Genomic DNA, 24,396 nt, shown 5'->3' on the forward strand with positions numbered 1-24,396 from the left:
GACTAGGGTATATGTGGGACTAATGAGTCAGATATATATATACAAAATATATATATAATAATTCCAGCTAGGCAAGTTTAACTATAATATTGCACAAGCAACTGAGTTTGACTTTCTTTGTAGTAAATACAGAGCTAATAATCATCAGAAGAGACCATCAGTTTTTGTAGCCTATGTTATATTCATAGCCCAATCAAGCTGAAGAAGTCATACATTTGAGAGTGGCCAGTGTTGTGACTGCACATGCAAACATTACAGGTACCAATTCAAACCCAAAACTTGAAAGTCAGTCCTGTCCCAAAACCTTTTCCACCTCCCAAAACCAAAAGTAAAACAGTATTATATCAGTGCCCCAAGCGTCATCCAGACAAGAGGGAAATTAATTCCATGCACATGGGCTTCTTACTGAGACCGTTCATGCACCAGTTCCATGGTGTTTTAATCAGCCTGCTGTTGGTAAGATCATCGGTCCCAGAATTTCATCAGCCGCAAGATTGGCACAAATAGCATGAGGTTATTATTTATTCATTTTTAAACATTAAATCATGATTTTAGCAGTTTCCTCATTTTTCAACTTACTCTGCCAGCTCCTACTATATGTGAGACAGTGACTGCATTACCAGCCATGCTTGGAAACTGTAGCAGCAGATAAGAGATTTCTGACTCTACTAAAATACCTATGGCAGTACAAGTTCCCTGGTGGGCACAAACAATGAACGTGGGGAAACAAGCTATAGGCATATAAGTCATCTTTCAATGGTATAAATTTGTCCAATTAGATGAGATACATCATTGTGTGTAGAAAAGCCATGAGCCCAGGACTTTGTTGCTCTAGTAATGTATACAGATGTGATAAAATCAAAGATTAGAGCCTCGTCTGGTGATCAGGCTGTGATACGAGCACTGTATTTGGGACCTGCAGGCTGCCTTTAATTATAAAACATTTAACATGTTTAAAAAAACTAGCAATATACCCATATTCATTCTTAGATACAATGTCTTGCAATATAGAGTAATTGTAAACCGTGTTTCACACTAAAATATAGTAAATCTTGATTCCCCTTTCCAAACAAGCCATAGGTTAGTAGTAGAGTTTGAAATGCAGCCGTCAGATCCATTGCATGTATTTTTTCTGTGTCAGCTCCAGAACCAGGTGGTAGGATAGGTCTGTGGAAGGAAATGCAGCACCCACCTGCCCCTGGATTCCACCTCTACTTGTAAGCAAGGGAAGAGCAGTCGGCTCTGCAGCTTGAGTTTCAGTTAATGCTTTGTGGGATAAATATGGTCAAGTGGTTGCAGAAGAAAATAGCCAAGTGTAACAGAAACACCTGTTTTTAAGCTGTCTCCAAAACCTGAAGCTGGATAGGAAAGAAGTTCGAACTTCTGTCACTAAGTGAAAAAGAATAACTCTTTTTAGCTGGATCATGTGGTAAAGTCTTGGCTTCACTGCGATCATTGTTGAAATTAACCCTGACTTCAAAGGGGATTGTAACCTCTCTAGAAGCAATTCAGTGCGACAGAGTGGCACAAAGCGTGGTGGAGCTAATCTCTGTTGATGTGTGTAGTACAGCACTCGGTCAGAGTGATCACTGTGAAAGACGGTTTTGCCAACAGGCAGGAAGAGGGCATTGCATAGTGCATTCCTTGTACTTCTTTCAGTGATCCTGTACAAGCTCTCAGTTGTCTTATCTGTGAAATAGACAGGTAACTCCCAGAGTCTGTGAGGCTTTCATTCAAAATAAGGGTTGCAATGTTTGTGGGAGATATGAAGAACTGTCAGTTGAAGAACTGAGGCTGGAATTCACAGTATCTCTCTTCTGGTCTTCATGGGACTGCGTAGCACAAGCAAAAGAGTGTTCAAGCTAAATTTGTAAGAATTCAAGCCTCTCTGCTAGTATGATTGTACAAAAAAAAGGCAGTTTCAAAGGAAATCAGGCCATGAGTATGTGAGCTACTGTATGCATGTGCTTATCCAAAGTAGCAGGTATATACTCCCATTTGTTACCAGTAGGCAATTAAGTGATAACTTGTAACAGAGCCTACAGGTTCTCTGGTGCTTTGAATGGGACAGGCAGCTTTTGTCTTGGAAGAGATCTGCAGGTCAGTTCATCCTCGAGTCTGTGCTGCAAACTAGCATCAGTTTCATCATAGGCTCATTTGGTCTGAATTAGCTGTTCCTATAGGTGCTAATCTCTCACAGATGTATTCTGTTAAGGTTGCACTTTGAAAAAATTAGATATACATCTGGCAACGTATGTTCAACAGCAGAATCACAGGTTCTCAACTGCCTAAGCATGTTCTTCATCTGGAGAATGAAGCAGAGACGGCAGTGGGCTTTGGGGAAAGTGATTCATAGAAATTCTGCTATTGCGGAGAATTGCTTGGAAATTTGAAGTACTGTGTCCTCTACTCCAGACATACCCTGGGTTAGTCATTCCTCGTGATGAGTTCCTTTGCTGTTGAATGGTCTTGAGGAACAGACAATGAATCCGTAACTTTGCAAATGCATACCTTGGGGGAGGATTTATCTGTACTAAGTGACCCTCACTTTAAATTAAGTAACAGTATGTCATAGCTTAAAAATGTTTTCCATTGATATGGTCAATTATCCAAAGCACTGGGGAGGTCAAAAACATTTGTTTAAAGCCTGTAATCAACAGTAAAGAATCATATACTAGCACATTAGCAGCAAAATACGTGCAATTTAATATGGAACTTGTTTTTCTAAGTACAGTACAGATTCTTGCCATAGCCCAAGTGCATCAGTGCAGGCAAAGGTGTGACTGAAGATACTTTGGTTTGGATAGGATAAGAAGAGAGAGACCATATATTCATATAACACACCATAAACAAAACTGTCTCAAACTGAAATCAATGGATAAACTTAGCATGATTTATGTAGGGTAGGAAATCATGGAAAAATCACCAGGATTTCTGTAGGGAAGGATTATATTCCTTGTCCTTTTAAAATTATCTTTATGGAGTTGTTTTGCACACTGCTAAGGATTGTCACCAAACCAGGTTTTTAATTTCTTGCTATGTGTATGGATATTACAGATGAAATCCTGGTCATACGGAACACAAGAGAAAGAAAGTCAGCCTTTCTGCACATACGAGAATAGTACCATGAACAGTCTGAAAAGAGACTCTAAAGATAATAGAGACTCTAAAATATGAATAGTGCCATGTAAGGAGTTGTGAGGCACACTTCTATGACAGAGCTTTGTCTCATTTCAGGTGCATTTTATTTCTTTGTCAGTTATTTTCCTGTGCTTCAGCATATCTGATCATTTAGTCATGACAGTTTTAAGTGGACATGGTAGCTATGCAGCAGTAGGAATATTTTGCTTTGCGTACTAGATCCCGTAATGCTCCATACAGTAAAGTTTGTACCTTTTTTTCAGCTCTTAGCTTAACCCTCCCTTTTTGTGCTTTGTTCTCTTATTTTCAACACATTTCTGAAATGCCTTTCAAAAGCAGAGAGAGAAGAGAGCTGTAATATATTTTCAAGTCCTTTTTATTTTGGAAAGACATGAGAAATAGAGGGAGCAGAAGGGGAGTCCGTGAAAAAAAAAAAAAAAGGATGTAAGGATGTATAACTGGATATTGTGAGGGAAGGTATAATAAAACCAAGACAGCAGAGGCATCTGGGCAGAAAGCAACTGAGTAAATACAGCCATGAATGCTGCTTATAAGTTGAGTTTTCCACATAAACTGGCAAACATCTTAAATGTGGTTTAAGAGAGAGCTGTTCTCTTTATCATGCAGCAATTTTAAACACAGACTTTGCAATCATATTATCTGGTGTTTTCCAGGGAACCTTAAACCAACATATCTAGTGGACCAAGAGCTCGAAAGTGTAATCATTCACTTGTCTGCTTGCTCACAGTTAGATTTTGGTAGCAGGAAAACTAAAACAACAACCTTTTTTTTTTCCTTTTCTGTTTTGTGTTTGTTTTAACGAGTGAAGGTGGATGTTGCAGCTTAGAACTGTAAAAGCTACACAGCTTGATTTGCAACCTTTGAACCAAGGTACTGTACAGTTCTGGCCTGAGTTTGTTTTTGCCATTTTTGGAAATTATCTTGTTTTCTTACAAGAATGATTTAAGTTGCAAGTGCCATAAAAGTTCACCACAGTCCAGACCAACTGTACTGGGAGAAGGTTCGTTCCTTGGAAAGATCTTGTCAGCGTTCAAAATTCTGTGCTTTGCACTTTTCCTCCTTTATTCTTCTGCCATTCATGTGCATATGGGTGTGTGGGAGGCTGATGGTTTTTCCAAACCAGACCTAATAAAATAGGATTTTTTCTTCCTCCCCAGATAGGTGGCCAGCCTATTACAAAGATTTTTTTTCAAGCATTTTTTAGGTTGAATGGACCCAAGCCACAATTTAGCTTAGTGACCTTAGTGATCTGATGGAACAGCAATGACATTTTGCTTCAAGCTTAACTAACAAAGGAAGGCAGAAGACTGCACTTGTTCATGTTATTCCAGTTTTTGGATAAGCAGGATTGTTTCCTGTTTAATCTGACCTCAGAAGCAGGACTCCCATTGGCTTGGGGCAGAGGACAAACATATTAATGGAGAGAAGGGCAAACAGTCAGAATAATACCACTAATTATTGAGTATAAAATAGATGTGAGTTTCCAAGACAGCATCATCCCATTAAAAGTAAATATCATGTTGTTTTTCAGCTCACATATTCCCTCAAGCCTTTTCTAGCTGATACCTTTCTAAGCGTCTACAGTTGGGCTGATTGATAGCCGTTAGTCAAATCCAGTAACTATCGGTCTGTGGTTGGAGATGAGTGTTAAGTGAGTGCCAGGCCATTCACTTGTGGTTTTCCTTCTAGTTTCCAGCTGTGCCAGACTTTCAGTCAGAGGAATAGATCTGTTGGTAAGGGAAACCGTTGATAAACCATAGAAACCAAAAACTGTCACTACCCATGACAAAAAAACAGAAGGGAACCTTCAGGCAGGGGTAAGAAGACCCGCAGAGGCAGTGTTAGCTGACTGAGTTTAATTTGACTGTTAAGTTCAGGTGTGGGGTCATGTCAGGCCAGGCAGTAGCCAAAGGACTGGGGCTGGGTGGCTCCGGGCTGGCAGCCGGCGGCCACACACAGTTCAAGCCCAGTGGGAGCTAATGAGAGAGCTCCCCTCCTGGAAAGCTTCCTGTAGCTTCTTCATGTGCAGGTGGCACAGAACTAGTCTGAAATCACCCTGAACATGTCACCCTTAAAAAAATATACATTCCTTAGAGGGGTGATATTCCAATCTGCATTAGCCTGATTTGATATTCCAGTCTGAATTAGCCTGGCCAGAGGTCAGAGGAAAAGACCTTGTGGCTAGGAGAAAGACCACAACATGTCAGTCATGATGTAGATACTTGCAAGTCCTTGGTATTAACATCGTAGCATTTGTAATGGATTTTTGGAAATGCAACTAGCAGCAGAAATGCCTGGCTGGCTCGTGCTGAGCTGTGCTCGGCACAGCTGCCAGCCAGTTGATGTGAAGGTGCACCACCTTTGTGTCTCCTGGAGTGTCTCAAAGACAAGTTCATTCCTGGGATAAGCCAGAGCAGCCTGAGGGCTGCTTTGATGGTATCCCCAGCTGCAGATGGCTTTCAGCGATCGCTCCATCAGCCAGAGAACAGGAGAGAAGCAGAGCAATGTTACCCCTGCCCCTTCCTCTCCAGCCCGGAGAGGGATCGCCAGCTGTAAGCTGCCCAAAGACTTTCCTTTTGAAAGGGTCTCCTGGCTCTTTCACACAGCTTCCCTCTTCAGGAACTTGGCTGAGGGTGGCTTTGCTTTTTGCCTAGAGTTTGGCCGGGGGAAGCTCTGTGTACTTTTGTTTGACTCGTAATAGAACTAAACATTGTTTTTATTTACTTTTCTCTTTCATAAGAAAATGGCTACAAAAAGGTATTTAAACTCCAAGTGGGTGTATGGGATCCTTTCCTGGACACTGGTGCACTCCAGAGAGGGGGGAGAAAGACTAGATTTTAGCTGTGGCTCATGTTGCTGAGCTCCCAAGTGTGGGGTTTTTCCAAACTGAGTGTCTATTCAGAAATTTTGATCTGGGCAACTTTATTGATTTTTTTGTATTTGATTGTCCAGAAAAGAAATATAATAATTAGCTGCCATTGGTCAGTTTTAAAAACAGTATGTCGTAGTTCAGAAGTATATAGGACAAATCGGTCTCACATTTGTGTCTTTTCTTTTCAACAGCTTTGCGCTAGCACTTCTCCATATTCAGGTTATCACCAAAGCTGTTACATGTTCTTTACATCTAAAAAAAAACATAAATCTGCATGGGACAAGTAGAAAGTGCACCTAAAGGAACAAGACAACAGCAGGAGTTTAAAAACAGCTAAGGACAGCCGAGCAAAACATAACAGCTTTCTGAAACGTTGTACTACTATGTATCAAGTAAATAATTGGCTGTGAGAGGAAAGCTCAAAATGTCAGAGAAAGCAAAAGGAAGGCTGATATTTAGATTTCTGGAAAACCATTTCTCCAAAGGAATCGCAGTGCCCAGAGGCAGCTCCCCACTGCCTTTGTGGAAGAGCTTACCTATGCCACAGGGTTCAGACCGCTGCAGAGAACTTGCCAGCTGGTCTGTGAGTCTGTGCTTTGAATGTAGCTGCAGATGTCAAAGACCCAGATAGAGACCGAATTTGGGGAGGAAGGGAAGTGGCCACAGCCTCTCCTGCATGTGCATGCTGACTGCCACAGAGCAGCACACGTGGTATCCACATGTGGCTGGAGCTGCCTTTGCCATCAGTCCTCGGGGTCCTGCTGTTGGCTGTGTGCTCAAAAATAGAGAAGAGGCATGGCAGGGTACAGCTCACACTAGTTCCTGTCACTTCTTCCTTTGAAGCCGCAGTTCGCCTTGTGATATGAATGCACGTGTTGTTGCCTCGCTTCTAATTTTTGTTTGCACAGTGCCTGTGGCACTGCCATCACATTCTCTTGCATGGTCTGCTTGACCTGCCAACATCCTGGCCCTGTACAAATGAGTCCGTGTGAGACACAGCCACCATGGTATGCTGACTCTGCTAGAGACAGAGCCAGGATTTGACAAGTCGAGAGCTCTTGATGTCAACATGTGACATGCCTGGCTGCCCTCTTACGCTAGCGGCATGCTTCATTTTGCGGTATTTGAGGAAACAGCAGTCTGGCTATGCGTGGTCAAACCATATGACTTCTTCCAGAAACTCATGCATAATGTGCTCAGCTTTCCTTTTATAGATGCACTGAACGCGTACCATCCGGAAGCAACTCTAAGACAATCTCTGATGCTGTTTTTCTTCTTTTTTCTTAAATATTCTCCATATTCATAGCTTCTCTCCTAACATACCCAGGTTTGTCAGTAATAAGTGCTTTTGGAATATAGACATTTGTCAAATAAGAAATTCATCCAAGAGATTACTTCATTTCCACTCATTTATTATACTGAGCCGGAATAAACTGGCATGAAGATCCAGTTACTATTGATTTTGACTGAGTCTGAATCAGTTACCTAAAGATAAATGACTCAATCAGCTATATCATCCAGAATTTGACCAACTATAGTCTATTATCAGATCATTTTTTATTAGATTATGTCCATGAAACAGGTTTTATTATTATGCCAGTACAGCTTATGCATTGTTCTATGCAATTGAATAATTTTTTAAGTGCTGTTTGTATCCAAATAATTGGAGTGCAAGCTTTCAGCATCTAAAGAAGTATATGTAGCAAGAGATTTTTCAGTAATGTTCCTATCTATAGCTGTTAAATTAAGCCTGTTTGACAGTAATGAATCATACTCTGTCGCTGTAGGAATGAAGATACTCAGTTACAACTAGATCTCATCAGACTATTAGCAATGATAGAGTACACATACGAAGTCAGAACTGTATCCTGTCTGGGTGTCCTACCCACTGAGGCACAGAATCAGACTCACTTGCTTCTCTCCTGCCGTGGAATCAGTTTTCCTTTTCTGGGAAGTAATTACAAAAGGAGAGGTAGTTGTTGCTCATCTTGTAGATCTTTTAAGAGTTTGATGGTGAGGGCACTTTGCCAGAAAGTGAGAGTGGAGTTTAAAGAGGGTCCAAACTTTTTGGTAAACTTTCCATTTTTGGCAAATACTCCAGTGACAGCTGTGTGAAAAGCAAGGGATAAAATGGCTTACCATGGAAGGAAGCTTTTACTCGGTTATTCACTTACTGCAGAAGAGGATTCTGTTTTATTAATTGTAAGCAAATCAGATTATTTTTTTTCAGAAATGACAGCCAACTCCCTCTGGATGTTGGGGAATTCTATGTAGTGGACATGAACGTGGTGAACAACCTGGTGATTTGGGAACTGAAAAGTTCAAGATGTGGGGTGGCTCAAGGAGCTACAGGTGCTCAGAACTTCAGAGACTGAGGATAAAGACGGAGCCGTATGTTTTTCCCGTTAAAATAATGTCAAAAGCCAATAGAGTTGTGCCACAGAAAACACAGAAGCAGGGCTATGTCTCAATAATGGCAAAGCAGAGTTAACAGCATAAAAGTTGTCCCAATATTAATTTTGGAAGCTTTGAAACACACAGATCTATGGCATAAAGTGTGTTAATGCTAATGCTGAAGTTGCATAGGAGAGGTGGCATCTGAGCAGTGTCGTCACCTGGAAGTTATTTTTATTTTTTTCTCTTTAATATAAGAAATTAACTTTTTCTTTTGGTCAAGATCCAAGTGGGAAAAAAAGATTTCATGTGAAATCACTAACAGCTGAACAGGATAAGTAACCAGAGAGCCCTCAATAGGTGAACTCAGATTACTAGTCACTGTCATGGGCCAGTAAATGTAAACCTTGCAGCTTCTCCAGCCTGTGTAACAGAGTGTATTGCATGGGACAAAGAATTGCTTAGGGAAAACTTATATCTAGTTTAACTGGCCTTTGAAACCTGTATCAGTTTCTCTTGCATGGTTGCTATACATAATTTCTACCCTAAATATTTATCTCAAGTTTTTCTGCAGGTGTTTATTAATTCACTGTAAGCCTGCACAGCTGCTAAAAATTAAAGTATTTTCTTCACACCATCCTTCTAATCCACTTTCATGTCTTTTGACACTCAGACTCAGCAGCTGGAGAAAAAGTTTGAAGTTGAAATTTCACCTCTGCTCACATAACAGTTTACTGCTTAGTACTGAAATGTTTTCCCTTCCTTTCTTGTCTGAAGGGTTGTAATCCCCTTTCGGAGGTTTTATTTCTGACCAAGAGTGTTTTATTACAGCTGAAGGTGATGAGACATATTAGTTGCGGGGGGGTCGGCAGTTCTTCTGATGTTTCGGGTTTATCTGAAAATTTAGAGAGGCTTAGTGCAACAGGTGCTATTAACACCCAATATGGGGGCAACAGAAGTGATCATAGATCAAGATGTACTCAGTACCACATAGGAGCAGCTCAAGCCCCGCTGGAGAAAAAATGCAAGGATTCTTTCTCTTAGCTTGTAGTGCTTTCCGAGAGCAAAAAAAAAAACCAAACCTTTTTTTTGGGATTTTATTCTGTATTGAGAATTTTATGTTCTAGATTGTATAGAACATTTTGAATTCTATGTTTCCCTTCAAACATGGAAATTTGACATCTCTTGGAGCTCTCTTGTCTGAAGTCTCAGAGAGTGCCCGTGTGCAGCATCTGTTACCTCATCATCACTTTGTCACTGCACTACTGCAGATAACAGAAAAGATTTTATCTTTCAGATTTTTTTCTGATGCTTTTATGGTTGGGTATTTGCTTTTCTGCCTTACTCTTCCCAGCTCTAGAATTTTTTTTTTAAAGACTAGTAATTTAGTCCAATAGATGTAACATTTTATGTATAACTCATAATGATCCAACTAAAGCATCATTCATAACACTGTCCTTTCTCATGATTTTATATTACATAGAGTATAAGCTCTTTTATCTACAGGGTATACTCCAGTCTGTGAAGCTCCTTGCTTAGCATTATTGAGAGAAAAAAAACAAAACCTAGAAAACCTGGGAACACATACTTGGCTATTGATTTGATAAGTATCTTTGGGCAGATTGAATGAACCAGTACCTGTACTGTATGTGTTCCTTTTACATTAACTTGCTTCTCCTTTGGTATAGAAGAATCGGGGGGAGGTAACAGTTAGTTTCCTTCAAATAATAATTTGGGTGCATAGACTTTCAGCTGATAGAAGACTGACAACACTGTTACACATTTGGTGAAAAAGAGTTTATTTCAAGAAAAATCAACCCAATGGCACAAAATCTTTTAGTTTAAAGCTTTACTGGGAAAGCAATCTGATTGAAAATATATTCACCTTGTGGAACATGAATTGGATGTTAATTAGAGGGCCTCAGACTTGAAAACCTATTATATATCCCCTTGATTAAAACTAGTTCCAGCGTTAGAGGCCCTCTCAGAGCAAAGTCCATTTTGAAAGGGGTTTTAGACCAGTAAATATGGTAAATGTCAACTGATATGAGCTTTCTCAGAGTCATCTTGACATTGCAAGAAAAGTTGTGGAACTATAAAAAATTTATCCTGTATTCTGGAAATTGTGATTTGAATAGCTTTTCACAATGAAATTGCATACAGCATAAAGGAGAAGATACTTCATGTAGAAGATTGCTTTCATTTCATTTGCATAATTGATAAAGACTAGGAACAGACTTAAACTCCTATTGCTTACCTTGAAGGTAGGTCCTTTGCTATGAAACAGGTGTTTTAAAACCACTTCTTTAAAATACAGCATCAAAGAGCACCTTCACACTGACTAGAATATGTCATTTTGGAGTGCTGTCTGCTAGATTTTTAAGCGAGGAGTAAATGATAAGCTAAATGAAAGGAATGGTAAAAAACAGCTCTGGCATGCTCTGGAAGGAGGATTTGGATCTTTTCAAGGAAAATATGGGCAAATTTGTTCACAGGCACAAACACCGGGAGGTGAGGATTTTCCTGAGCTCTGCGCAGACACACACACGCTGCCTGAGCACAGCATCCTGCACACTGGTTTGCACCATCGCTTATGTGAGTGAAATGGAGCAGAGGGAGTCCTCTTGGCTCCTATCCATCCACATAGGACAGCCTTTATCTAACCCATAGTTCAATTATTGCCTTCAAATTCAGTTGCACAAGAAGAGCAAAGAAGCTTTGCAGTCTTAGAGAGTGCAAGTTTAGAAAGGGGATATGAAATAGATTCATGAGAGAAAAGAGAATACAGAAAACTAAACAAGGGATCACGAGAACAGCATGACCATGTTGGATTTGTCATACCAGGAGTTCTTACAGGATGCTATAGAAATGCAGAAGCTTGCAGTTTAGTTATATAATTAAACTTCAAACTGCTGACTGACAAGATAGATGTAATTTAACGATGTGCAGTGATGGGGTGGGTGTTTAACACACAAATAGTTAAATCATACTGGTAGAACTGTCAGTACGAACAAGAGGAATGCTTCTTTTTCCACTCTGAGCAGAGACCATACATTTTTTTTCCTTTCCCTTTTTCCAAGGTCAGTTGTGTATGTATTTCCAGAACTTGCTTCAAATGTTGGGACAGTTTTCAAAATGCCACTGTTATATCACGCTCCCTGAGCTGAGATAACAACTCTAAAGCCCTGGTGAAATAAACCTACAAATCTTCTGCAGAAGCAAATGTCCACAGATAAGAGAACTGTGACGTGTGTGCTGAGGGAATAAGTGAAGGACGTTCAACCTATCAAGGTTTTCCATTTCAAGAAATAGTGTTAAATGATGAATGCTGAAGCAGTTCTGCCCAGGAACAGATGAGATCTGCCCATGTTAGAGCATATCCTGGTCAAAGATAATATCTGCACTTACCTTTTGGGTTTTTTATATATATATATGTGTGTATCCTTCGTTGAAGCATCTTTTTTTTCTTATAAGAGGTTGTGGAAACAGATCTCACTTGGCTTGATCCTGGGGGCATTGATGTCTGCGGTAAAGCTCCCTTTTATGTCAGTGGTGGGGGACAAGGCCCATCATTCTGTTCCAAGGCCACCTGGGACCTTGAAACACGATGCTTATATGAAAGGTGTCAAACAAATGTTAAGCACCCAGAAAAAGATCTTCCTTTGCCCAGTTCCTAAGGGAGCTTTGAAGATGCTTGTATTTTCTCTTATTTATGGTCTTTCTCTTGCTTTTTGCTGTATTTTTAATCAACAACTGAATCTATACAGTAGGCTAACCCTGCTTTGACCGTAAAGCTGCACAGAGTGCCTCTGTTTGGCTTCCCTTTTACTAACATTTACCTTTCAGTTATGCATGCAAAGGGAACATGCATATCCATCTCCAGATTTCTTGTGATTGGTCCACTTTACAGCTCTGGCTCTTCCCAGACTGACCACCTGTATGTTAAAAACCCTCCAAAAGTCCAGCATCTCCATGTAATACAATGATTTGAAGCAAAGCAGTGCAAACTTTTCATGATGAAAACCCACACTAGGAGACATTAATCTGATGAGCAATCTTAACCCCAAAGTGGATTGCCAAAATGATGCCTGATCTTTTTTTATTGTGTTCTCTCTCACTATTAATATTCTTTTCTATTTTACCTTTTACCTTCTCTTGCACACCAGTGGCTTGCAGCTTCCAGCCACATTTCTAGCAGCTTTGGACCTGTACATGAAGAGTGTCCTGGAAGCTCGCTGTACCAGCTGTGTCTTTCCCTTGTTGGGTTGTATCTACACACAGCGCAGAAAGCATCTTGCTTTCTCAGCTTAGGCAGAAATCCCATATGTTTCTTAGGAAATAGACTGTATGTGCACTTGGGGTCAGAATGCTATCTTCAGTTTTAGAATTCATTTACTTCATTTTAAATAGCAATGGGGAGTAAATTCAACCAGCTACAGCACTGGACGTTTGCAGTTGTTTTTCAGAAACTACCTGTTTTCCTCTGTCTGCTTCTGTCTACTGGGTGACATGAGAAACTCCAGAGAAAATAATAATTATTGCAATTCTTTTGATGCATTAGATCTGATTCTCATAACATTTTAATACTGACAATGCACCAATCTTAGAGATGTTACTCCTGAATGTAGTACTATCCTACTTGAAGAATGATAGATTTCAAGTAAAAAAATGGGCTGTTAAAGACTAAAATGAGAAACTCAAGACGACTGATCTCTTTTCTGTCAGATTTTAGATGAAGAGTATTTCCTCGGTCATAATGTTTATCTATCTCATCTTTCTTCTTGTATGTAGGAGAAGTTTCTTAAAAGTTTTGAGCAATTTGTGATCAAGTATAATGAGCCCTACATGAAGTAACTTCTTCTTATGCTGTGTCTGGCACCCACCCACACAAAGATATTATTAAAGGGAAAAGAGAGGGAGAAGTACAAAAAATGTTATGTTGAAAATGAGAACTCTGAATTGCACAACAGCTGAGGCAAGTCACTTGTGACTGGAAGTGGGTAACTGTCCAGAGCGTGCAATGTTGACAGCTGTGGCCTGTTTTCAGGGTAAATACTGTGCCATAATCGTTTTACCTATCAGAAGGCCCAATGATCTTCATCTTTAAACAGTGATACATATTTTTTTCCTTTTATCTTGCCTTAGTTTCTCTTTTCATGCCTGTAGTACAGACTTGTCCAGGGGATCTGTCAAAGAGAAACAGTGGTGGGAACAAGAGTGAGGAATCAGGTCAGAAATAATCCCTCTGAATAAAGGTTTCCACAGGACAATCCAGATCATGTTATTTCTAGTCATCTCATAATTCTAGTTTTAGGTCTTATTTGTTTTTAATTCTAAAAATGAAAATATTTTCTTCATAACAAGTAACTAAGAATCTGACAAAATTATTTGCCAGCTATTCACATTTTTAATATGAAAAGAAAAAAAAAAAAAACAACACAATTTAAATATATCTCTGAGTCACAGACTATGTAGCTTGGCAAGTTTCCCATGGCGCGATGCAGGATTCCTTGGCAAATGTTTCTTGGCTTTAGCTTTTTTAGTTTCTTCACCATCACCTTGTTGATCTTATACACACAGACATAAAACCTCCTAGACTTTACTGCGACCTTACCAGCTTCTAAAATTCCTTATACCACTTCCATGAGCTGCTGCTATGTTCTTTCCCTTTACATTTTTCTCTCCACTGTGTCAAATTATCGTGGACTTTCTCTTTCGACACCTCCCTCATCTTGTCTAATGCCTTCAAAGCAGGAGCTACCTGTTCTTAGATTGCTGCTCTTCTTCCCAACACTTCCTTTGCCATCTCTTCAACCAGACTGTCTAAACCCTACATGCCCCAAAAGCAAGTTGTGCCTTTCCCACCCATGATGCTCTTTTCATTTTAAGGAGTTATTGTGTGACTTCAGTGAGTACATGTGGATTGCCAATGTACAGACTTTTCACTTGAGAGTATTGCACATATTCAAGTTATCCTTACTGTTTTTCTGTGATAACAAGGAAGGGAATGGGATTCCCAACTGCTGTTGTCACCACACTGAGCAAATGAACTAGCAGAAAGAATCCAGATAGTTATTTTGGAAATTACTTCTTACAGCTCTGGAAAGACACAAGACATTGGCAACTCTAGAATTGTCATGATAGCTTTCTAATATGTTTTAGTTAGAAAGAGGATTTCTTTACTTTTTTCCCATCTTCAGTACTGTTTTTCTTCACATGACCTTTCTTACATGTGTCCATTTTACCTGTAGTTTAATAACTCAACGTCAGACATTGAAATATATTTTCCAATCAGAATGCCACTAATTGGTTCAAAAAGTCAGCCACTATCAAGAAACATGCAGAAATCTTTTCTCACATGCAGAAATCAGTGCATGTAGTTTTATTAGACTATTGTTTTCTTTGTGTCTGCACTGCAGTACAGACTAGAGCAGTGCTTATCAATATCTTTAATTCCAATCTCTACAAAAATTCTAGCTTTTCTTATGAAAAGTTACAGACCCTCTTTGCTTTGTAAACCACAGGCTGAAAGTAAAGTCTAGAAGTAATGTGGCCAGTTTACAGTTAAACCTCATTTATCTCTTGGGTGTCATTGCATTGTCATTGTATACAATACTTTCAGAATTGCTTTGGCATGTCTGTGGAGTTGCACCAGGGAAATTTTTTTCATGGATACTTGCTTAGGAAATGTTTATATCTCAGTTTTTATGGAGTAGCACAGACATGAAACACAGTGTCTATAAAATAAAGTACTCAAGTACTTTCAGACACCCATATCCAGTTCAGATAGATAGAATATTCAGCAATGGTGAAACTCAGCATGAAACAACACGAACTGAGTATATTCCTTCGTAAAGAGAAGAGAGACTGCAGTTGGTGAATGGTGAAATCTAATTTGCTCAGCTACATATAAGCATGAGAGACTTTCAGCCAGAAAATGAGTGGTGCAAGTCCTCCTAAACTATAAGCAGATGGTAACTTTTTCAGGATTTGTGAGGTTTTACACTGCGACCTTATGTTGTGATCTGTATTTTTATTTCTGTATTATCACAGAATCACAGGATGGTTGAGGATGGAAGGGACCTCTGGAGATCATCTGGTCCAATTCCCCCTGCTCAAGCACATGCTTATTGACTCATGAGTTTATTTTAGCGGGACAGGGTAGTAATATGGTGCCTCCAACTCATCTTCGTATCTGTAAACTAAGGGCATTCTGGTCCTATATTAGACATGAAAGGGGTTTTCCTCCATTCAGTGGGCACCGTTCCAGAGGCAGTGGTGTCTTACGTGCACTGTAAGTCTTTTTGGCCCATCTTCTTCCCTACTCAGGTGTGTGTTTTGTAACAGCAACAGTGTTGGAGCACGGATTTTGTAGCAAGCAAAGTCAGGGAAGGTTGAGAGGATCAAGGAACCACACAAAAGGCAAGTGTATCCCCATGGATAGCCCTTTCCTCCACTGGAATATCCCTCTTTCCTGAGGCACGCGTGCACACAGATTTTAGGAGTTCTTTGAAGTCAGAGGACAGACTCACATCTTCTGCCCCAGGAAACAAATACAGCTCCATGCCTTTCCGGAGGAAAAAAGAAGGCATTTTACAAAATCAGACTCTCAGAGTTTAACCAGTCCTACACAGGTTATCATCACAGAGAGGAGAACATATCCCCAAGTAAGGATTTCTGGATTCAGCTTGCATAAATAAACCTCAGGGAGTGAGTGGGTGAGTGAGTCAAGTGAAAGATACCAAGAGCAAAGGTGAAATTTTACATTTCTGTGGCTGCTGAGTATGCTCCTAGTGCAGTGGTACCAGGAGAGCCGATGTCCCCCTTTAAGAATATAATTAAAAAAACAATTGGCTTAAGGTGAAAGTTTGTATGTGTACTGGACTTGCAGTGCTGGCAAGTCATTACTAAAGAGAAACTAGTGCCAAAATGTGAGACGAGATCTTCATACGGCTGCTGATTAAGTGGATCTACTTCCCCAATCATCCGTCCAGTGTTGCAATTGAACCTCCAGCCAAAATTCACAAGGCAAATTTCATTACATTAGTGGTGCCTAGCCTGGAGTTGGCATTCTGTTGTAGTCATGATGGTGGGATGGATAGGAGGCTGAAAGATGAATTAATAACACTTCATTATGATGAAATATCAAAGTATGTTGGAAGGTCACCTTGTGTAGTATAATTATATATTCAAAAGAATTTAAATTCTTGCTTCAGCCTTAGTGAATCTGAGACAGCAGTAGCAGCGATGGGAAAAACCTCCCTTAAAAATCCCAAGAATCATACTTGTTTTGGCATGACACTGCCTAAGGTGATTTGCGAACAAGGCTGACTTTGCCAAGCTTTCACATTAACGCAAGGTTCAGCATACATTTTAAAGCATTAAATCAGCTTTCCATTTGCATGGATAGGATTATTTGATTGTGTAGATTTTGTTAGTTTAAAGGGCGCCAATATTCTAATGCTGGAGCCAAAATTAAATACTCAAAGTAACAGTGTGTTAATAATTTTAAGCAGTCATTCAAAAAAGCATCTAAGGTTGTCATATTGTCTGACTTTGGAAGACGTGGAGTGTGTCTGCTGCCACAAACAACACTAGGATTGTACCTACTGACCACTTTGAAATCAGGCTCAAAGCTTAACAGCAGAAGTAGATGCTTCTGTCTGAGTGAAGTTATGCTTTGGTTTTTTGTAGAAGCCAGTATTGCTGGAAAGCTTAAAAAAATACAAAAACCTCTGAGTTGAATCAGTCGTGTTAAAGAGGCTGCAGTTAGTAAATATCATGTATATCTGGAAGCAGCACATACCATTATTTATGGTTTATTCAGAGTCAAAATAAATAAAGCCCCTTATGGACAAGTGGCAGGCTACTGCATTTTACCCCATCAGTTTCAATCTGATGTCATACAGTTTCAAATCAGACTTGATGAAATTGTTCTCTCAATGTCTCCATGCAAAGCAGTTTGCAGTGTGAGTTGATACGACATGACCTGAGTGGGAACAAACATGAAGGAGACAAAATGCATGTGTAGGTCATCAAGGATGGTCAGCATGTCTTCCAGTTATTGCTCTGCTCTTTGTCTTGGTGGCACAGATTTCTGCAGAGATTAATATGTCTAACTGAGAAATGTCACAGTGCTCTGGGTCTACTTACTGTATTTGGTGTGGACCTGCAAGATAGGCAGTGACATGGAGATCTATTGTCTATGTGAGAGTGTCAAGACGTGAAGTGCCATTTTTCAGAGTTAACTCATAGTTAGCAAAAGGACACACAGATCCTACACCTGCTCCTGCATATGGGCAACGAGAGGGGAAGGACTATAGCTGAGTGCTCCTTGTTCTCCCAGCGTAGATGGGAGAGGTCTTCTCCTGTGCAGAGCAACAGTGAAATGATGTCTTTGGTTATCACTGCTGTTAAGGACGTGTATCGGACAGAAGAAAAGGAGCATGCAGAGGGAGGCAGGAGAACTGATGTTTCTCCTTAACTAAAGGCTGCCAGTGAAAACATGGAAATATGCATCGTTTGTCAAGTCACCAGGTCTCAGTTGAACAGTTTTGGAAACTGTAACCGTAAGTTTACAGCATTCACTGTACTCCGGGAGCTGTGCTCCAGAAGAGAGGGGCAGCCTGGCTATCAGTTGACCCAAGTTAGTATCTCAGTTTGCAGTGTGTCTGAATTGCGTTTCTTGGAGTAATCTACCATTTGTTGAACCAAAATGGTACACAACATCTGGGGCCTGATCTTCACAGATGCCCTCATTCTTGGCTGGATCCTCAATCATCCATCAGTAATCCGTAGGAATGTCTTGGGAGTTTAAACATAAAATCACACTGTTGATCACACCTTACTGAATTCAACACGAAGGTGGCAATACAGCCACACAAATCTGAATTTCATATTTTACTTAGGCACTGTGGGGTGAAAGTATTTCATAATTTCTGAGTGAAAATATTTTAAATTGCACTTTGAAAATAAAGTGTACCACTCTCTGAAAGTATTTTTAGTTGCTGTTTTTTCTGAAAGCCTTTGGATGTTCAGCCTATTAATTTGTTTCTTTCCTAAACATATCTTTATTTATGCAGCAGAAGTATTCCTCTCCTTCAAGGTAAATTCTGTACCGTTTCACACCCCATTCTTTACAGACCTTCATAAATCCATTGTCATTTATTTGACCCCTTAAACTTAGGGGCACATTTCCGATATGCAATAGACAAGAAATTTAATTTTGAATGTATATCCATAATAATTAATCTTTGATTTTGTTATGTTTTAATGAATTGCATGACATTCACTCCGTTTTTTTCTCTCTAAACAGCTATTTAAGTATGTTCTTTGTAGGGAAAACTATTTTGTTAACGATATGATTCATAGGATAGTATTAGTCGAGAGAGTTGGAGGCAGAAGAAGTGAGGTCCCAAAAAAAATAACATTTTCACCCTGTGGTGGCAGCTGTCAATGACAAATATAAATTCACATTAATTAAAGCAAGTCACATCCTAAAAATATTTCTTTATTCTTTCAGACCACTCTTCCGTGGAAATTCAGATGTTGATCAGCTAGGAAAAATCTTTGAGTAAGTAATAACTAGTTGCATTATGTCAATATCTGTTTAATGTTGAAACACTGTGAGGTTGCTTTGCTGTGCTTTTATGCAATAATATGACTAGAACAAAGTATTCCTAGAACATATTTCCTATTGCTACTGTATGCAACATGATATTTCCGTGTATTCTGTGTCAGAGTGGGAGGAGGAAGCAACATGGAATATAGTTCTGCAGAACTAACAGCCATCATCAGGAAGTTACGAGAGACTTCTGTTTTGGGCTTTTTAAATCTCTTAAACATATTGTGCATGTATCATTCATGCTTATTCCTAAACAGTTAGATCCAAGATATTCTCTTCACATAAACAAATGCAGAGGTTTTATTTTTAAGTAATTTATTTGTGTATTTCAGAAAACAACATTAGAATACTTTAAAATTGTTATTAAACTGAAATCTCTAAGATGATTACCAACAGCTTCTTTGCAGAAAAGACTTCTGTACATAAGAAAATATTCTGTAGCCTGTAGCCTGTGTAGCCTGTTAAAATGATTAACAGTCCATATTTTGGTGAGGAAGGTGACTGTGAGAACAGAAGGAATATCAGCATTTTAACATGTGCTTTGTCGGAGATGAACTAATTGACTTAATTTTAAAACCATTTTACAATTCTAGGAGTTGTGTTTCTCTTCTTCAGATATATCAAATACGCTGAGGAGGTAGGGAGCCTCTAAACTCTCTGAGGTAGAATAACTCTCTTCCAAAATATGTTCTTAGTTAAAAAAAAAAAAAAAGTTATTGATATTACGGATATGATAATTAAGTAGGATTATATCACTTTTTCTTGTAAAAGCTCTTTATGAATTTATAAGAACTATGTAAATTTAAGATCTGATGTGTGTTTCATGTAGTTAGGAAATCAGAGCCACATAGAGCTGGTCCCACTCCAGAGAATCAATGCCCATTTGGCTCTGCACCCCTGTCTTCCCTTCTCGTATGGAGAGGCTGCAGGGATCCAGGGATCTGGATGAAATAAGAAATAGATAGGCAAAGAGAGAGAGAGAGAGAGAGAGAAAGAGAGAGAGAGAAGGCTGAAAGATTATTCTCTTGAAGATATTCCAAAGAGAAGATGGTAAATTTTCTAGGGAGAAGAGCTGAAATAGAACAAATAATGAATTTCTCTGTTTAACCATTTTTCCAGTTCACAAATCATAACAGATAGGTTTCTAAGCATTTTCATTATTTAATATGAGGTTCCTAAATTGCAGGTCTTGATTTCACACAGTTGACTTCCCTTTCCTGCATACCATACCAGTGTATGTGACTCACTTGCGTGGTTAATTTGTCATGCGCTGAATAGCTCTTCCTGCCCAATCCAGAAAAATCAGTCCTTAAAGTTTACTTTTTCTTCTTTTGCCAAAGCTACTGCTTTAGTCCTACAATATTCTGCTTTATTAAGTAAAGACAGTTTTGATACGTGCAACATATTTTGTAATTTAAAAAGACATAGCTGTGATTTATTTTTTTTTAAGGATTTTGATCTGTTTATAACATTTAAGGGGAAAAATCAAAATTAACTGGGCTAGGGTTAAATGCATAGCTGCCAGCGGCAGCCTCCAACAGGGATCTTTCCATCCCTAGGGGCCGAGATTACCTGTGCAGAAAAGAATTCATCAAGAAAAGAAAACGCTGTGCTAATTTTAGAAGAAATTCCTTATTACACATCAACTTAAAGAGAAAGTGTGGTTTTGCTTCTTTTGTGCAGTTCTCCTTAAATAGTTCAAAAGTTTCTTCCTTGAATTCGGGGGTTGGGGTGGGGGGGGTATGCTAAATAGTATTTATTTTGTGTTTTCACAGCTGGAGAACCCCCTACAGTTAGGCATAGCTCTTCTTGTAGGAGGATTGTTTCTTTCTAAAGTAGTGACTCATTCTTGAGATTAATTTGAACAGAAAGTAGTTTCGGGATTTTCATGCAATCTGGACTGATGCATTCTTTCAGATAATGGGGCTGTTGGTTTACCTTTGTTTTACATGTGCAATCTGATTTGCGTCAGGTAAAATTCCACCACTTTTGAGGGTAAATCCCTCGGAGGTGGCCCGAAACAATTTCCTGCTTTTCCAGGACACCATCAGCATGTGGGATATCCTCATAGATTTCAGGCTAAATGCTGCAATGGTTTGAGCAGACTTGTCTCCCGTTGTGATCAATGGGAGTGGAAAGTACTCGACGTTTCTCAAGACCAGGCCTGAACCTTTGGCAGGAGGTGAAACTCATCCAAGATACTCCCAAACTTAGTCACTGAAATGGTAGTGCTACCAGACCAGAATGAGGGCATCTACTCAGACATTCATTATTAAGAGTTTTGAGTACTACGTGAGTGTGTAACTAAAAGTATCTCTCCTTTCCGCTCTTGGTCTTGTCCACCCTACCTGTCTGACAGACTGCCTCCTTGTTTCTTTTTGTTAGTTTTGCCTGTGCCTGTGCTTATTCTGCCGTGTTCATGCTCTCTCATGCAAACGTTAAAAAAAAATGGGACTAACCAAACACATTTGAATGGCAGATTAAACATCATTGTTATTTAAAATATTTAACTCCCCCATCTTCCTACAGTGCTGTTTGTATTATATTTAATACGAGTGCAGATCCTCAAGCAGCTAATCACATGGCTTTAACCACCATGGCCAAGGGAGTTGCCCTATGCCCCCACAGTACCTGCGGTGATAAAAGTCAAATTCAATTTTTCATACATAGCTTATCATTTCCCAAGAGTTTACTATGTCTTCAGATATAGTAAAATTAAATTGTCCTGAGATTTTAATTGCTTTGCCCTCCTATCCATGCTGTTTTTTTGAGAACTTATTCATTTTTGGAGGTATTTTAGGTGAGCCAAATTACAATCTAAAATCCACGTAGGTAGATGTGGAGTAATTCCACTAAGTTCACTGAGGTAAGCTATGATTTACATCGAAGTGTTTGGCCTGTGGCCTCACCCAGTCTTACTACCAACCTCAGTAAGAAGAAGGTCAATGCTGCTCCCTAGTGGTATTGGGCTTAGTGCAGACCCAAGTACTAAGTGAAGTTCTTTTATGTTCCTTGTCATCTTATTCTGTCAGCGTTTCCAGTAAAAATCTCGATTTTACAGGCTGTAAAAATTGATTTTCCCCAAAACCTGACAAGTCTTTTCCAGAATTTCCATCAGAAACTGGCGTTTCAACCCCACAAATTTCAGCATTAGACTAAACCAAGAAATGTATGAGATGTGATCCAACATTGGAGGTTTACCTATTATTTCACTTATTTGGGTTTTAAACTTTAGCGTGATTATTTAATAGGTATAAATATCTTCTATAATTTAAAGAATAAAGAAATAAATTCTAAAAATAAATTAAAATATTCTATTAGATGGTAAAGAAAAACTAAAATACAATTGCAAGTAGAAACCTAAAGACACTGAAGTCCTATGCCACTGCTGAATTGAGACTTTAAAACCTGTATTGTGAAGCAAATAAATTGTTTAAATTTGGGCAACAATTACAGCACATAGCTTTGAAGCATTATGAAACATCCCTTTTATTGCCTTACCCTCATCTTGACCCACACTCTTCTCCCAGTCCCTATTCTTGTGAATAAAGATCCTTGCATGCAATTCCCCTTTGAAACTTACTGCTTTTAATCATCCTGGAGCGACATATGTTGCACCATCCAGTCAAGAGCTGAGCAACTTTCTTCCAAAGCACTCAACCCTTTTTCAACAAAAAGACTCAGAAAATTGAGACCTAGGCCAGAAAACTGTGCTGGCCACAGAATGATTTCTACCAAGCACACTGAGGACCTACAATCATCAGCCTCTATTCACAGAGATCGTACACTATTATACAATTAATCTCATTTAAACTAAAAGACTTAGTCATAAAGTAAACTGCCACTCAATATAGTCAATATAAAGGGGAGACTGCACAAATATCAGACCTAACATTATGTTTTCCTTTCACAGTGTAATTGGACTCCCAGAAGAGGAGGACTGGCCTAATGACGTTGCCCTTCCAAGAAATGCTTTCACTTCTAGACCTGCACAACCTATTGAAAAATTTGTACCAGATATTGATGAACTGGGCAAAGACTTGCTTCTTGTGAGTTTCTATTTGTTGTTCTACAAGCTGCATGACTGATAGTTTCCACTATGCATGCAACATGCCAAGAAACATTTATGTTTCCATTTAATGGAGTTGTTAAAGTAGGTAGACAAATTCATTTAAATCTGTGAAACATCAGCACAAAGACACCACCTTTGTCTCAAGAGGTGTCAGAGCTGAGAATAGTTAGAGACTAGGAAACTGTGTGAGGGAAGTACCTGTTTGATCTGTCTTTAGACCTTATGCTTAGGTCCTCATTACTGACTGCTGTTGTGCCACTGATTCAACCATTCTTATAGTATAAGCCTGACATGAGTACAGAAACTTATCTACCATTTTTCATGGAGTAGTGGATCCAGGATAAAGCAGAAAATAGGCTGCAGAGGCAGATTACATCTGCATGCCTTCTATTGAATACTGAAAACTTGAGATTTGGAATTCACCAATTATTGCCTCTTACAAATGGCAGGATTGAACAGAAGCAAACAAATTGCGCTGGTAACACTGAATTCAATTAAATTATTTCCATCATTTTTATAGATATGTTATAAACCCCAGCCCTGAAGTTCAGTCTTGGAATGGAATATAGGGAATGGCTTGCCTCAGTTTGCCTTTTGCTGTGCTTGTTGAAATCTAGCTAAATTTGTTCTCTGGAAGCCTTTCAATGATCTTACTTCACATGGGCTCAGTAGAGTGGGCTTAGTGCAACTCTTGAAAGACTTGCTGCAGCCCTTCAGGAACTGCTATCTCTGGCCAAAGTTGTTTCTGCAGAAGAGCAGATCGTCCTCCATTGTCCTTATGACTGCAGCTCCTAGCTGTGGTAAACTGGACTACATCTGGACACTTGAAATGACAGGGAGCAACACATCTATTGTGCTTGCAGGCAGCCTGAAAATGGAAGCCAGAGGTGGGACAAGAATTCAATTCTGGGAACAACAAGGAATAAAATACGGCAGAGAGCTCAGTGAGTGGGAGGCATGATGGGAGGGAAGAAGACAAATAGCCATGTGGTGAAGTGGGAAGGGAAGCTGTTCCTGTTAGGCAAAAAGGTGAGAACTGGGAGCCACAGATGAAAGGGGAAAGTAAGGCTGGAAGTCACTGAATTAATTTCAGAAGATAAAAGGTAGAAATTCTGATACAAGAAAAGAAAGTAGGAGTAGGAAGTGGTTAGACAAGGATAGTAGGAAGAATACTATTTGGAGGTGAATGAAGGAAAAGAGAAGAACAAGGTATAAAACGCAAAGCTATGGGAGAGATTTCAGTGCTGGCTGGACAAAGGCAGGGATAAGTAT

At 39.4% G+C, this 24,396-nt stretch overlaps 1 protein-coding gene across 3 annotated transcripts in view; it reads left to right on the top strand.

Moving 5' to 3' along the window:
- Window positions 1-24,396, top strand: part of CDK6 (cyclin dependent kinase 6) — a 139,524-nt gene that overhangs the window by 101,038 nt on the left and 14,090 nt on the right. For all 3 annotated transcript variants that reach the window (XM_054190841.1, XM_054190843.1, XM_054190842.1), the window contains 2 exons: window positions 18,951-19,001; window positions 22,966-23,101. In XM_054190841.1, coding sequence (XP_054046816.1) covers window positions 18,951-19,001; window positions 22,966-23,101 — 187 coding nt within the window. The remainder of the gene's footprint in view (window positions 1-18,950; window positions 19,002-22,965; window positions 23,102-24,396) is intronic.

The sequence above is a fragment of the Rissa tridactyla genome, chromosome 2, assembly GCF_028500815.1.
Source record: "Rissa tridactyla isolate bRisTri1 chromosome 2, bRisTri1.patW.cur.20221130, whole genome shotgun sequence".
Taxonomy (NCBI): domain Eukaryota; kingdom Metazoa; phylum Chordata; class Aves; order Charadriiformes; family Laridae; genus Rissa; species Rissa tridactyla.